Below are 15,953 nucleotides of genomic sequence, written 5' to 3'. Positions count from 1 at the left end.
GTGTAGATCACAGTGTTAGTCTTTTGATGCGGGTTACATTATGGAGTAAACAGTGATGGTATTGGTATAAAATTTGCTTCATTAAAAACTAAAACTAGAATAAAGTATGGAAAATCAGGAGTTTGAAATCTGCTTGGTAGACATTTTTGCATTGCCATGTGTTACTTTGATTTGCTCTTAATCCAAAGCTCAGAGTTTAAGTGCGGCGAATGAAGCACTCTGAACATTTGAACTAGAAATCAATCACTAGTATGTCTGTCTGTGCTTTAGAAACTCTATAAAACCCTAAGTGAAGTGAAACTGGAGGTTGAAACTGTCATCAAGACAGGAAGGCAAATTGTACAAAAGCAACAGACGGATAATCCCAAAGGAATGGATGAACAACTGACAGCATTGAAATTTCTTTACAATGACCTCGGGGCACAGGTAAGAAAACTAAATCTTTATATAAACATTTATCTGCATATAAATTATTTTATTTATTGTTTTGATGTCAGATGGTGTTGTAAGGTTTTGATTTTGCAGCTGATACTGCATAAGCCATTTGATACTGCATAAGCCATTTGCTTCATCCAGAAGGAATCTGTTGAGAGATGAAAGATTACTTGTAACAGTTTTGAAGTTGCTCAGATTCTCTGTGATCATAGAGTGTTCCTGAAGGGGAGGTCTTTCTTCAAGAAAGGAAAGTTCATAGAACTTTAGTCATTTCATTAAGGCTCACCTGCTACTCCTTAAGGTGTTCGTATGATGTTACACCTGTTTGTAAAACAGCTTGCAAGGTACTTAACTTTTGAATTGTCATGTGAGAAGTTTGGGTTGGTGTAAATTCTCTCTCTCTCTCTCTCTCTCTCTCTCTCTCTCTCTCTCTCTCTCTCTCTCTCTCTCTCTCTCTCTCTCTCTCTCTTTCTCTCTCTCTCTCTCTCTTTATTTTTAGGAGATGTCATGATGATTTCTAACTGTAATCCATTTAAGAGTTGCCTTCAGGGTGAAATAAAAAATACATATAAAAGTGCTTTCTAAGAACTTCTTTAAATATTGATTTGAGTAATTTTCTTAGAAAGTTTTTATCTCCATTTGGATACATTTGGAATAGTCAAAAATAACTAAATGCTTGGGTGGGTGATGGTGGGGGAAATAGGGATTTTTTTTCCTACTTAAATTAAGACAGAAGTCCAAGCAGAATCAGGCTTATTCAGAGTGAAACTACATTAGTGCTCTCGTAGCATTGTTGTAATTTCTTGAAATGGGTCCTATAAATCTGTTATAAAGTAAAGAATATTCAAGAAGGCATGGATTCTAATGTAGCCTATGCACTTATAGCTCATTACGTAGGAGGACAAGAAATTGGAGAGGGACAGTAAGTCAGGGATATTTGCGATATGAGGTTACAGTCCTGTTTGTATCTCTGAATTTACTTTTTTTTTAGATCTTCAAAGAGTATATTATTTTGTATGAATACAGGCAAACACTAAATTGAGAGTAATTTTTGAAATCTCACTTTATTCTTGCTTCCGTGGTTGGGTTGTTCTCAAATGTTAAACTTTGATCAGACGAATTGTATAGTCAGTATGAAATGGAATTAATTACACTGCAGCAAACATCAAATTTCACATTTATTTTATATAGCTGTTTGCAAGGGCAGACTGTATTTTCTTTACAACTTTCTGCTGTCATGTCTGCCCCAAAAATACTGGATTCTATATTTGCTTCTATTTCAGTTAAAAAACATAATGAACGTACTTTAAACTTTGACTTGGTGATTCTTAGCTATAAGTAAGCGGTAAGCATGTTTCTTTTAAGTATATCTTAATTTATAATCATTCAGGTTTATGTATTCTGCTTTGTATAGTGAGATGCAGATGCTTATAAACAGTTTTTCTTTTCAGGGTCCTTTGTTGTGCAAGAAGACAGCTTTTATTAATGAAAAGACTTGAATTCAAATGGGTATCTTAGTTGACTAACACTTTCATTTTTGTTGTCTTTTAAAATCTTTGTTTTTCTTTTTTTTCATAGGTTACAGAAGGAAAGCAAGATCTTGAACGAGCATCCCAGCTGGCACGCAAAATGAGGAAAGAGGCTGCCTCTTTGTCAGAGTGGCTAGCTGCTACTGAGGCAGAGTTGGTGCAGAAGTCCACTTCGGAGAGCTTGCTTTCTGACCTGGATTCAGAAATTGCCTGGGCTAAAGTGAGCATGCTTTAAAAATACATAGGATAAATTAATGTTTTTAACATTATAGTGATATTATATGGAAGTGACTGAATTTAAATCCTAAATTTGCTCCTATGTCTTTTACATGATGAAGTTACTGTAGATTTGATTGGCTGTGTGCAGTAGCTAATTGAATGTTGACTCAAATAGCCAGTGAAGTATTAAGATATTGCTATGTAGTTGTTATTAGTAGGTATTTAAGTGACTTACTCTGTCACTGCATAATTAATAGGTTAATGTTTGTAATTCTCAGGAAATATATTTTTGGCCTGTATAAAATATTAAGAGAACAAATTGAAAACTCATCTATGTTTTTAACAAGAAGTTGAGCTTGTAACTTTTCATTGAAACAGCTGGTCTTAAAAAGTGTGACTTTACAAATCAAAAAGCTCCAGTAACTTGTTATTTACTTTTTCATCCATAAACTGCAACTTTTCAGAGGGAGAAGATTGTCTTCTAATTTTTCTGGAGAAAATGATTTTCTCACATTGTAGAAACTAGTGTACGTAATAGTTGGAGTTAGTAAAAAATGTCAGTTAATACACTTGTTCTGTTCTTTCTACTCTTTGATTTGTCACCTTTTCCTCTTGGAATAGATCTATGTAGAATCATTACATTCCAAAGCTTACAAAATTAGAAAAGCATCTAGTCATAACCTCTTCTCACAGTTTTGGCTCAGAATTAACTGTCATTAGTACTACACTGCTACTGTAGGAATATCCCTAAGATTTCTCTCCAAACAAGCATGTTAAATAGTTGCTGAAGTAAATTTACCTTTGTAAGCAAAACAAATAATTCATGAGCTGTTACACTGCACCACTGGGAGGATAAACACGTTATGTTGCATGAAAAATAATCCTTTCTGTCTCAATGTTGAGATGGAGATGATTTTAGAATGTATGTAGTAATTTGAATGTTTGTTTCTTTCCCAAAGACAATAAGCTAAAAGTATTTAGCTCACAGGGAATGAGATTTTTAAGAAGCTCCAGGCAGTATTTGCAATTAATTGCATTATTTCACTCGCTGTATACTGGCAAATAATTTTCTAAATAGACAGATGTTATCAGTAATAATTGGAGATATTGAATGGCAAGAGATGTTTCTTTCCTCATGGAAACCATACATTGATATTCAAGAGATGACACATTTAATTCTTATGCCTGGCTTCCTTGCTCTTGTGATTGGAGCTAGTTCGCAGTGTGCTGTGTGTGAGTGACTCTTCTTGTTTCAGAATGTTCTGAGAGAGCTGGAAAGGAGAAAAGCTGATCTGAAGAGTATTACAGAAAGCTGCACCACGCTCCAGGCTCTAGTGGAAGGGAGTGAGACTTCCCTGGAGGAGAAGCTCTGTGTTCTTAATGCTGGCTGGAGCAGAGTTCGGACCTGGACTGAGGACTGGTGTGACACTTTGCTGGTAAGTTGCATATGACAAATATTTAGAGCAGTTTTACCTCTGTGCCCTGAGAGCAGTTGCCTCACATTCTGTGATGCGAAGCTTCTGTGGTGCTTAAAGGAACATATAATAGATTTCTAGTTACTATGTAGATGAAGAGCTGATTATTGAGATTTACAATAAGGTGAGAACTATTTTGCAAGTGTTTGATGCATACTGCTAGGCGTTGGTACCATATACTTCATAGAAGTGGGTAATCCTCAGTGAATAGGAGATGAAAATGCAGGATCAGGACATGAGTTTGAATTTGTATAAGTATCCCAGGCAGTTAACTTGATTTAAATGGGAATAACTTGCTTTAGTTGTTGAGAATAAAACTGTTAGTTTAGTTTTATTTTTGTCTTTTATTTTTCTGACTTCATTACAGGGCTCATTTCTGTGTTCTTACTTTTCATAGACTTTGTGGTATGTCTTTCTTTTCTACAGAAAATCCAGAATATGCTTGGTGAACACTTTCATGAATCTGTTGTTTTCATGTCTTCTTTATATTTCCCTTTGTCTCTCCCTTTAATGTGTCTTCACATTACATTTTAATCTGTTGTCTTCATTTACAAATTTATCTCCTAGTCCCTCTTGCCTATTAACATTATATGACCTTCTCTTTTGTTATACCAGTAGTGCTAGTAGACACCAATAATGTCTACTTGTTACTTAGTTCTTTACTGCTCCCACCTCTTCTCTAATATTCCTGCTACCTTAGTGCTTAGAAGTTGTTTCCAAAATTATTCTAAAAGGGAACATCTACCATTGCACATTGCACATAACCTGAGTGAGTTAAGAGACATAAAAACATCAGAAAACTGCTAGTGACTTGCTCTTTACCTTGTCATAGCTGATTCAGCCAAATAGAAAACAAAAACGCATAATGGAAGTGTTGTCTGTTTCATAACATGTTAATGAGAGCCCAGAAGTGGGACCTTCTGTTAATGCTTTGTATGCAACTTTCTATATGCTCTTGAATTTGTTACCATAAGTAGAAAACCAGGACTAATAGAACTAGGCCAAAATTGATTGGTTTCTAAGAGGCTGCTGTAAGTGCTGTTCTTCATTCAGCCTGAAAGAAACCTGTTTACCAGCTCCAGCGTTACAAAAAAAATAGTTTGTGTTATGTTGGCTTGGGTTGGGAGGGATCATAAGGATCATTGAGTTCCAGACTCCCTGCCATGGGCAAGATTGCCACCCGCTATTAGACCAGTCTGCCCAGGGCCCGCATCCAGCGTAGTCTTGAAGATCCATGACATCTCTGGGCAAACCTGTTCCAGTGCCTCACCACCCTCTGAGTAAAGAACTTTTTCCTAATATCCAAAATTGCCCTCTTTCAGTTTAAAACCTTGTCCTATTACTGTCAGATCATGTGAAAATTCACTCCGCTTCCTTGCATATAAGCTCTCTTCAAGTACTGGAAGAGATCATCAAAAACACTTGCAAAATATGTATCAACATATCTGGATTTTGGTAGTTGAGTGCTGGTTGCTCTCAGTGTAAGGGGTTGTTACCGTTCCTTCACAAAGGAGTAAGGGGAAGAAATTCATTCACTTTCTTCTAAGACAAAGCTGCTGTGCTTTGCACATCCCTTAGCTCTTGAGAGGTGCAAAAACTTGCTATCATCACTGTTGGTTCCCAGTTACTGTATCTTTTTCTCTGTCTAGTAACTTTCTGAGTTCATTACCTACCTTAAGACCTAAATTATGGCTGTTGAACAGACATTTGATAACTTTCTAATTGTGTTAAGCAAAGCATTTGGGATCCTCTGTCAGTCTGTTGCTCCTTTGGACAGCCAGTAAGTGCATGTTTTAAGTATATGCTGTCTCTGAATTAAGGCCATCAGTATCTGGCTGAATAAATGTAAGACCTTATTAACACCCTGCAACCATTACTTAATGGATGTGAAAGACAATTGATGTTAGCAAAAAAAACCAAACAACCCCAAAACCGATGTTTTCAAATGGAGTATTTCTGTGTTGCTAGTTTGGTACTCCACCTTCAGAGGACATTGATAGGGCCTGAAACTGGAGACTGGGGATGGCATGAACCCTTCTGCCTTGTGTTCAATGCCTGTTGCAAGTCATACAATTCATAATCTGATGATTTCTATGTTAGGAATAATTAAGACAGTTTACCCTTTTACATAAAAGCTGTAAGAGTGATCTGCAGCTAAAAAGCTTCTGAACTAATTTTATTCATCTCTGGTAATGAGCATTGCCCTTGTGCTTTGTTAGATTAAATTGTACTTTCAGTAGGGAAAGATACAAATTTCTTGATTTAAAACAAAAACAAAAAACCTTAGTCCTCTCTTTCCTACTTTTCCTCTGTTTGTGATCTCTAAAAAAGGAAAAGCTCAGCTCCCATATATGGGAGTTTTCTTCAAACTACTATGACTGCGTGGTAATTACTGATGCTGTTTAGTCTGGGGAAAAAGAGGCTGAAGGAAACCTTATTGCTCTCTTCCAATATCTGAAAGGTGCTTACAGCCAGAGTGGGGTTGGCCTCTTCTCACTAGTGACAGGTGAACAAGGAGAAATGGCCTTAAGTTGTGCCAGGGTAAGTTTAGGTTGGATATCAGGAAAAGCTTCTTTACAGAAAGGGTTGTTAAGCACTGGAATGGGCTTCCCAGGGAGGTGGTTGAGTCACCATCCCTGGATGTGTTTAAAACTCATTTGGATGTTGTGCTCAGGGATATGATTGAGCAGAGTGATTTTAGTTAGGGAGTATGGTTAGGTTGTGGTTGGACTTGATGATGTTTAAGGTCTTTTTCAACCGGAGCAATTGTATGATTCTATGATTTAGGCAATAAATTCTATATCTAAGCAGGATGGTACCTCTCTTTGCTTCATCTGTTGTCATGGATGTTCACAGATGATCAGGACTGTGCTATCACAGTTCTGATGCCTGTCTATCAGGATGTTGGACGTTGACCAACAGAACAGCTTCTATATCTCTGGAAAGTAACTCTTCTCATATATCTCATGGCTGCATTTTTGTAATGGCTGTCAGATATTTGGGTAAACGTCCCCAAAAAGATGCTACTGTATCTTCCTGTCTTTTTCACTCTTTCACATCTGGCCTGGTTTCATATATGATAAAATCTTGCAAATTAATCTTCAAGTCCACAAATTTGCCTTTTTATATTATTCTTCATCCTATTTTCCTTTGTTTCCTTGTTTCTCTTCCTTGACTATTAATATTCTGTAAAGACACAAGCCTTTCCATTATATATTACTGATCTTTCTAGTAAGGCCCTCTTCCTGCAAGAACTTTGGAGATTTTCTCATATCTGTAGACAAAATAATGTATTGTTTCTGTTAACAAACATTACAGTTTCTGACTGTGAGAATGTGAGAACACAATGTAATGTTTTTTTCCAAAGAGAAAGAAATATCTTAAAGGAATCGGTACAATATGAAAACTTGCAAATATTATAACTGATAGGTTTTGCTGTAAAGCCCTTTCACTTGAAAATAAAACATGGAAAACCAACCACATACAGTGTATACTGTTGTGTATCTGCTAGCAATAATTGAAAAAGTGTGCTGTGTCTGTTTAAGCTATGCTGTGGTCTGGCTGCAATATTATAATATACTGTCTGGTTTTGGTCGAGTCATTTAAACTATTTCTGTTTCTCCTTCTATGAATTAGAAAGAATAACATTGATGTTATAATATTAGTAAGTATTATTATTATTAATTAATGTCTGGAATGAAAATTGCAATCTTGTAAATACCTTAGTGATGGTAAAAGGTACAATCAAGTTTTTGCTGTTTCTCTCCAAGGTGTAGCCACAACAGTTTCTGGTCCAGTGATGTATTTTGTACTCAGAATGATGTGGAGTGGCAGTTTTTTTCCTACTGTTTTTCTTTCTTTTCTATTTTCATTGATGCGTCTTTTCAAATCTTACCAGAATCATCAGAGCCAGCTGGAAATCTTTGATGAAAATGTTGCCCACATAAGTACTTGGCTGTATCAGGCTGAAGCCTTGCTGGATGAGATTGAGAAGAAGCCAGCAAGCAAAAAGGAGGAAACTGTGAAGGTAGAAAATATTACAGTTTAAGGAGGAAGCTGTGAAATAACCAGATTTTTATTCTAAATGAAATGACGTTTGCTGCCTCATTTGCTTGTTAATACTCTTCCATTTTCCCACTGTAAATCGTCGCTTTTTCTTTCACTTAGCGTTTAACATCTGAATTGGATGATGTTAGTCTGCGTGTGGATAACGTGCGTGATCAGGCTGTCATCCTAATGAATGGTCGAGGGGTGTCATGCCGTGAGCTTGTTGAACCAAAGCTGGCAGAACTGAACCGTAACTTTGAGAAGGTTTCTCAGCACATCAAAAGTGCCAAGGTGAGGGGAGTGCCATGAAATGCTCATCGAGTGTCATAATAAAGACAAATAGCTTTAGAAAATAGATCAGATCTTTGCTAAAGTGGTGCTTGCCTGCTTTTGATTCTCTTTTAAACATAGATCTTTCCATGAAAAACAGACCTTTATTTATTTAAAATATTGCAGATGCTTGTTGGACAAGAACGACTCCCTGTCATGCCGGAGCCCCGTGAAGTCAGAGTGGCCTTTCCAGACCTGGAAAAATTTGAGAGTGACATACAGAATATGTTAAAAATCGTAGAAAAGCACCAGGAGCTGAGTGAGGAAGATGAAAAGGTTTGTGAGCAATGCCGAATTAAATAATGGACTTAATGCTTTTTTTTCCACACATATTCCCACTGACTACTGGGGGAATTGTGAGAAAATCTTTTTGGTACAGGAATCAAAAATAAAAGGGAATTACTGGGCTTTTGGAGACATTGCATGGTTTTCTCATATGTTTCCTAGCTACTGCTGCTTCTTGCATAGTCTGTATTTTCACTTTGGTTTTATATAATCTGCTTCAGACAGTGAACTTTGATGTGCATCTTTTTTTCTCTTTTTCTTCTCAATTGTTATAAGGCTGGTTTACTGTGAAGGTAATAGAGTACAAAATGTTTGTGTTTTTTCACTTTTTTATTTTCTTCCTATGTAATTGTGTGTACCTAGCTGGATCAAGAAAGAGCTCAGATTGAGGAGGTTTTACGGAGAGGAGGACAGCTGTTACAGCAGCCTATGGAAGACAATAAGAGAGAGAAGATACGCATGCAGCTGGTGCTTCTGCAGACAAAGTACAACAATGTACAGGTATGATTACAGTGGTTATTAGAGTTGCAGCTCATTTATGCTGGTCTCCCTTCAGTATCTCACATACCATCTGGTTATAACTTTTTTTAAAATGTAAGAGTGTCTGTAGAAGAGTTAAATGTGCATACATCCAGCCTGATTCTTTGAATGTTTGCAATTCCAAACCGTGGATTTTGTCATTACAGAATTTTGAGGAAATGGTTTTGATTTTTCCTTTTTACAGTGCCACAGATTGTGTGCATATTTGCACAGTGGGTGCAGAAACTGAGCATTTGCTTTACTTGTTGCCTCTTCTCACACTCCAGCAGTGGTTTATCTCCACTACAGGGCTGTGTTAAGAGTGGCTACCTTGGTGTGTGTGCACAAACATATTCAAGTATATTCATGGAGTTCTCATTTTAAGAAGTTGTAATGAATGTGAGTCTGACCTCAAATTTCTTCTGTTTCTACAGTGGGTATTATCACTAATTTCTGACTCTAGTATAATAGTAGTGCTTTCATACTTATCATATTTAAAATATTTTTTGTGAAGGAGAAATGGATCTATATTAATATTCTTTTCAACTCACCTGTTTAAGTCATATTTGAGTTTGTAAAATGACGTACATTGTAAAATAAGGTGTAGCAGGATAAGACCCTTAGGCTGACTTTGATACAATCTGTGCAGATAAATAGAATATTTATTAAAAAAAAAAAAAAAAAAAGTAAATGGCTTATACTGTTGCATATTCCTGGAGATGTTCAAGGTCCTGGGCAGCCTTATTCAGTGGTTGGCAGCTCAGCCTGTGGAGGGGGAGATAGAGCTTGATGATCTTCCAACCTAAGCCATTCTGTGATTCCACTGTATGATCCTATATTTTGGAATTTTTCCTCATCAGATGAATCTGTAGGGTAGTTTCGTTTTTCAAATATGTAAGACCTATCTTTCCCTCTTCTCATATATTTTTATATCTTTTCTGATATACCCAACTGTAGGAGGGCAGGTCATTTCAAAGGAGACAAGTGGTAGAACTCTCTCCAGTGTTTTCTCAGTATAAGAAGGACCATGACAATCTAATGAAGTGGCTGGATGAGGCTGAACATCGACTACCAGGACTGCAAGGAATGGAAGATGAACAAAAACTGAAGGTAAATTAGTCTTTTTTTCTTAGGATAAACAGAGGGAAGGCTGCGTATAAGCTGATATGCTAGGGATTATGGCTGTTCTTTTGATTATTTCTTGGGAAGAAGTGTTTTCAAAATAATAGCATTCATTTTTCATTAGGGAATGATCTGCCTGAATAAAATTAGGGTTTTCTACATAGTAGTCATAGGTCCAAAATATCCCAGCCATCAGACTCAAATCTTACAGCAGTTAAATCAAGATAGTTTCTGTTGTTGGTCTTCACATGAAGGTTATGCTTAGCTGTTTCTGATGCCCTGCATCAAATAGCCTGATTCAGTGTCTCATTGGTGCACATGTGGAAAAAAGCCCGTTTTGAAGCTTAAACTCTGCATGCAGTGATAGCAATACTGTAACTACTAAGATGCTACCCTTCACTGCCTCAAATTCTTGGGAGTGAGAAATACCTTCACATGATTAATATTGCTGTACACAGTAAAGATTTCAGAAAATGACAAAATTTGAAGTATTTTTTAATGAGTTGTTTGCCACAGTGCGTGCAAGTGAGTCTTAACAAGCATTTTAACGGGTGATTTAATAGGATGCCAGGGTCTGATAAAATTAACTTCCCAAAAACCTGTATTTCTTAGTTATTGAGACTACAGATACTTTCAGTGGTGTATGTTGTGTTTTATTTTGTCTTTATTATTATTTCTCCTTTTCATCCTTCAAACCACTGTGACTGCTTGGTAATTGCTTTAATATTTTAGGCAATAACAGTCAGGAACCTTGTGAAGCAGTAAGTAATTTCTTGGACAAGCTCGGGGGCTAGGCAGTCTGTCAAGTAATTCTTGGTTTCTGCATACGAACCTTCATTATTAAAACCAATCAATCTCTTTTTGACTGTTGTGTAACTTTTTAACTCTGCGCCAATTAACTTAAAGGCAGAGGTAAAATGCACTGTTTCCCTGTGAGTCTCATATCCATGAATTTGTAACGTGGTGCTCTTTATTCACAGGTATAGAGTAATATGGCTTCAGCTGCCTACGATAGCTGTAGGCCTGTGGCTGGCAGCTTGTTGTCCTTCCTTTTGTAGGCTGTAAAAGTGAACTTTATTTTTTTTTTACTTCTCTTTATGAAGACTTGAATCATAAGCCTCCTGCACAGAGCTAGGCAACAGAAACAACCCGAAGTGTCTGCTTTCCTGTTGCTCTGTTGAGTCCCCAGTGGACACTGATGACTTACTGTGGTATTTGCATGTGAGCTTCTTAGGATCTGATGTATGCAATGGAATTTCTTTGAAAGAACGAAGATCCATCCATGTTTGAAGTGCAATGGTATAATTCAGACTGGACTTCCTCGTCCCTGTTGGTCTTACTTGTGCTTGGCTGATCTTCTCTAAGGAAGATCCTTTGCTTTTACTAAAGTCTTAGTATTTAGGGGCATACTGTAGCTAATCCTAGGCATTTCTGGATAGAGGAAATTCCTTCGTCTTGGTATTAGGGTACTGAATGCAGAAGATCATATGCGATCATATAACTACAGATTGCAAGGGCTATTACAATAGACTGTGGATGAAGAAATGCTCAGATTTAGTTGTACAAAAAAAATCCTTACACTTCCAGATGTAATTTTTAGTCTGACAGTGTCTGTTGGGCTTTCAGATGAGGACTAGAGCAGTTTTCCTTTCTGATTTGAAGAAGCTGCTGCTTTTCCTTTGTGTGTCTCCAGCCTTCTGGTATCTTAGTGATAAGGCAGCCTGCCTCGGGTGACCGTAGTTTAATTTTTGTCACTTACTCTCTCCTCTGCTTCACTAATTGATCTTGAATGCTTGCCAGGAAGGATGTGTCTTGAGGCTGCTGCTTCTTATTTTGATCTTCTAAATTTTAATTTTATTTATTTTTAAAAAATTTTTTAATTGGGACTGTGCTGTCTTTGAAGGGAAACAGTGTTCCCCTTAATGATCATTGCTTTAGGTGAACGCAGTTGCTTCAGAATTCTATTGGCATCAGCAGAGAAGGAGCTCTGATACTGAAATACCTTAAGAACAACATCCCTCCACTCCTGATTGTTACCATTTTACTTGTGCTTGATCCCCTACCTCCCTTGATGTATCTAAGAGGCCTCAGACTAGGAGTCCCGCAGAGTGTCACAAAGTTGATAAAGGTTGTGGAGCATCTGCCTTATGAGGAAAGACTGAGTAGGCTGTAGGTCTGTTCAGCCTGGAAAAAAGAAGACTCAGGAGGGATGTTGAATGTTTATAAATATCTAAAAGGGAGGTGGGAGGCAAATGGATGAGGCGTGCTCTTCTCAGTGGTTTATAGTGATAAGACAAGGAGCAGTGGCCCAAAATTAAGAAATTCCATACAAACATATGAAAGAACTTCTTTACAGTAAGGGTGATGGGGCAGTGAAAGAGGTTGCCTGGAGAGGTTGTGGAGTCTTCTTCTCAGGAGATATTCATGACCCATCTGGACACCTACCTGTGTGACCTGTGGTAGGGAATCTGCTTTAGCAGGAAGTTCGACTCAGTGATCTCTTGGGGTTTCTTCCAACTCCTATGATTCTGTGACTGCCGTATGGCAGCTTCCTTCTCAGCCATGAGCCCGAATGAACAAAAGGGTCTGTATTAAATTAAGTGCTGGGTCAACACCTCACCTTGATGTGAGGGAGTTGCAGGGAGCAGAAAAGCCCACATCATTAGTTTATCGTGATATGCCGTACATTTCATTGAATTCCTTCTTTTCTAACCTTGTTTTAATATTTATTGAATTGTTCCATTCTAACTTAGCTGTAAATGAGGGAAAAGAGAAATTAAACCTTATATTGCAAAAGTAATTAGTTGACTAAAGTTCCTGAGACAGTTTTCCAGGTTTTAGAAAGCTGTTCTGAATTAAAAATGATCGTTTTGCAGATGGTGAGTGAATTTGATGCCTCATGCACCGTACTGTTTCTCTTACAAACTGAAACACAGATTATCCAATAATAAAGAAAACATATTTGCTTGCCTGCTGTGCTTTTTACGGGGGAAGTTTTGATTTACTTAAATGTGGACCAGTAGCAATATTGTCAACAAATATATTGCTTACTGACTTCACTAATTAGTGTAGAAGTGGTTGTGTGAGTTTAGCATTGGAAAACTTTTCCTCCTGAGAAGGCTGTGAATTATTTTGGCTGAGAGAGAGAAGGGACAAGGATCGGTTAAGAAGCATGTGTTTTCTGGTCTAAGGGATATTTACTTGCTAAGGGAGTAAGTAATATGTGGTGATCTGAGATTAGACTGGGTAAACGCTTGGTTATGACTTTCACATTATATTTTATGTCAATTTCTTGGGCAGTATTTTCAAAAATCCACTTTGGAAGCAAGTCAGAATATTGCCTTGAGTAGAATCTTCGTTAGATTTTGTTTAAAAATATGTTTAAGTATAAAAGATGAAAGGGAAAGAAAATCTGAAACTAAATACAGAACTACGGGTCAAAAAGGTGTGTGTTAAATATGGAGTTAAATACTGAGTTAAAATTATTGTTAACTTCTCTCATTGAGAGCCCTTGTTTATAGAATGTACGATTGTCATCCTGTCAAATCTCTTCCTAAATAATCTTTAATTTATAGCTTTTGGAGTGTACCTAAGAAAATGGTTTGAGTGTTCCTAAATTAAAATATCAACATCTGTAAGACTTAGATGTTTGCCTTGCATGAGACACAGTTATGTCAAATTTCTGGTCCTCCATTTTTTTAATACTTAATGCTGTAATTTAGAAGCTGCTAGCCTGAAGTGCACAGTAGGGAACAGCAGAACACTTAACTCAGCTGTAGTTCACAACGGTTACATATGCTCACCCTTAGAGGAAGGGCTGTGAAGGGAGCAAACATCTCAGTGATGAGAGACAGCTGCAGGAAATGTGCTTTGAAGGAGCAGCACTAGGAGGGGTACTGCCATTACTGCCATGCAGAGGAGCAGCAACCTTGCCCTGAACGGGGCTGTTGGGGAAGCAGGAAGTTGCACTGTTTATCATCATTGGCAGCAAGTGGAAAGCCAGTTCACTGAATGCCGTAGATCTTTTAAATTCTTCGCAAGTTTTCTGATCTGACAGGCATCCTGTCTCATGCTACTGAGTAAAATTTGCTTCCAATTGTGCAGCCTTTGTCTTATTTCCTTGGAACTGGGGACCTCTTTGTCCACAGAAGAATCACACCACTGCCAAAGCCTTCAGCATTTGCTTGAAATTTCAGTGATGGAAGCTAGCAAAATATATACAACACATCAAGAAAATGTTTCTTTGGGGAGCATCAAGAACTGTGATGCTAGATTTGTAACTAAAACATATATATGAGATTATAGCTTTTGCTATGCCACTTGCTTGTTGTGGTGCTACTAAAGCAAAAGTAATGGTACTTGTGTCCTCAGTATTGATGTCAGTGTGCTTTTAAACTACATAAATAAAATCTTCAGGAACATTCTATGCATAAGAAATCCTGAATGGTGTATAATTTAACATAACCTTTTTGCTGCAGTCCTTTTTGCTTTTGAACTACATATGCCACATGTTACATCAAGTTAATTTTGAGTGACACATTTGAAATGCTCAGAAACGTGGAGGAGGAAGATGTAGACAGGTGTTCACAGCAACTTTGTTAATGGGGCTTAATATTTTAACTGTTGGCAGCTGTGCTGACTGCCTGCATGTCTGTGCCCACTTAAGTGCAGTGGTTGAAACCACTGTGAGCTGATGATTATGCCTTTGAACTCATAAGTGTATTCTAAGCCATTGCTGGTAGTAACTCACGTGGGCAGTTAAGTGCTTCTATGTATTTCTTGTTGATAATTCTATTTCATCAAGTACTGGAGTGTAGTACTTGGAGGTGGGTTTACCTTTTCAATGCTGCTTTTAAAGAATGGGGCTCTTTTCAGAGATGGTGATGGAGTTCGGTTGGACAGAACATTTTTTCAGCAAGAAACCTGCCTTCAATCTTAGCTTTGCTCAGCTCCCTTTGCTAGGTATGGCCATGTATAGTTTCTTTCAGCTGGTTTCCTTACACTTCAGATGGAGGATGTGATTTCTAATTCAAGAAAAAGCTGCCCAAACTTACTGTTCTTAGTCTGCAATCTGCTGAGATGGTACTTGGCTACATGATCTGGTCTTAACAGCCAGAGTGGGTAGCACTTGCCAATATCTTGAGGAGTTAGTACCACTTATTGCTGCAAAATTAATATTGTATTACTGGTAAAGCATCAATTTATTTAAAAATAGCTGGGAAATACAGATGGGGATGCTTGCTGAGAAGAATCTGGAGAGAAGATGAATCTGCTTCAGTAAATTGGTAACTTATGGGAATTCTTGGTGAGGAAAGCAGGCTCAGTCACAAAGTTTATGTACTGGAAGGCTGAGAATCAAGGTAAGAGATACGACAGCAGTGCCTTTCCCCCTCCCCAGAGTTTTAATAAGGAATAACACAGTCTTATTGTGAAGCATGCTATCTACTGTTTTGTAACTTGTTTTTTCATTAAATAGTTTTCTGCAGGATTTGGAGCTTTCTGAAATGACATGACTTGGTTAGGAAAGCCTTTGTCTTTTAATTAAGATATTGTAATTCTGAATATAATCTACTGGCTTGTGATGTTTTTTTCCTTAAAATTTCTTGCAGTTTGAAATATAAAATGAATTTTTGTACTTCTAGGCAATTGCTGTCCAGCAGAGGTTAAAAAGCCCCTTTGCCACAGGAGTTAGGACTCTGCCTTTTTCAGCTGAATACCTGGTTGAAATCAACAAGGTCTTACTTGCCATGGCTGATGTTGAGCTGTTGCTGAATGCACCTGAGCTAAATACTGGCATCTATGAGGATTTTTCAACTCAGGAGGATGCACTGAAGGTACTACATATCTAAACTTTCAGAGGGAAGAAGTGGAGGGATTAGCAGTAGACGTAAGTGTGGATTTGTTTAATAACAATGGTCCTGCTCTGAGAAATACGGTATGTCTCTTTACCTCAGGAACATATCAGATATATAAAGTATTTCATCCTCTTCAT

General features: G+C 37.5%; 1 protein-coding gene across 8 annotated transcripts in view; it reads left to right on the top strand.

Moving 5' to 3' along the window:
- The window catches only part of UTRN (utrophin), a 344,046-nt gene that overhangs the window by 111,480 nt on the left and 216,613 nt on the right, over nucleotides 1–15,953 (top strand). For 6 of the 8 annotated variants that reach the window (XM_048937877.1, XM_048937878.1, XM_048937880.1 and 3 more), the window contains 9 exons: nucleotides 271–426; nucleotides 2,014–2,184; nucleotides 3,440–3,619; nucleotides 7,557–7,685; nucleotides 7,826–7,996; nucleotides 8,162–8,311; nucleotides 8,684–8,821; nucleotides 9,797–9,949; nucleotides 15,604–15,795. In XM_048937877.1, the coding sequence (XP_048793834.1) occupies nucleotides 271–426; nucleotides 2,014–2,184; nucleotides 3,440–3,619; nucleotides 7,557–7,685; nucleotides 7,826–7,996; nucleotides 8,162–8,311; nucleotides 8,684–8,821; nucleotides 9,797–9,949; nucleotides 15,604–15,795 (1,440 nt within the window). Of the gene's footprint in view, nucleotides 1–270; nucleotides 427–2,013; nucleotides 2,185–3,439; nucleotides 3,620–7,556; nucleotides 7,686–7,825; nucleotides 7,997–8,161; nucleotides 8,312–8,683; nucleotides 8,822–9,796; nucleotides 9,950–14,620; nucleotides 14,788–14,824; nucleotides 14,924–15,603; nucleotides 15,796–15,953 lie in introns of those variants that run through there. The other 2 variants (XM_048937882.1, XM_048937883.1) reach the window with 2 other exon arrangements.

The sequence above is a fragment of the Lagopus muta genome, chromosome 2 (genome assembly GCF_023343835.1).
Source record: "Lagopus muta isolate bLagMut1 chromosome 2, bLagMut1 primary, whole genome shotgun sequence".
NCBI classification, from domain to species: Eukaryota; Metazoa; Chordata; class Aves; order Galliformes; family Phasianidae; genus Lagopus; species Lagopus muta.
The sequence above is the reverse complement of the archived record's forward strand: the minus strand, read 5'-3'. Positions and strand labels throughout refer to the sequence as shown.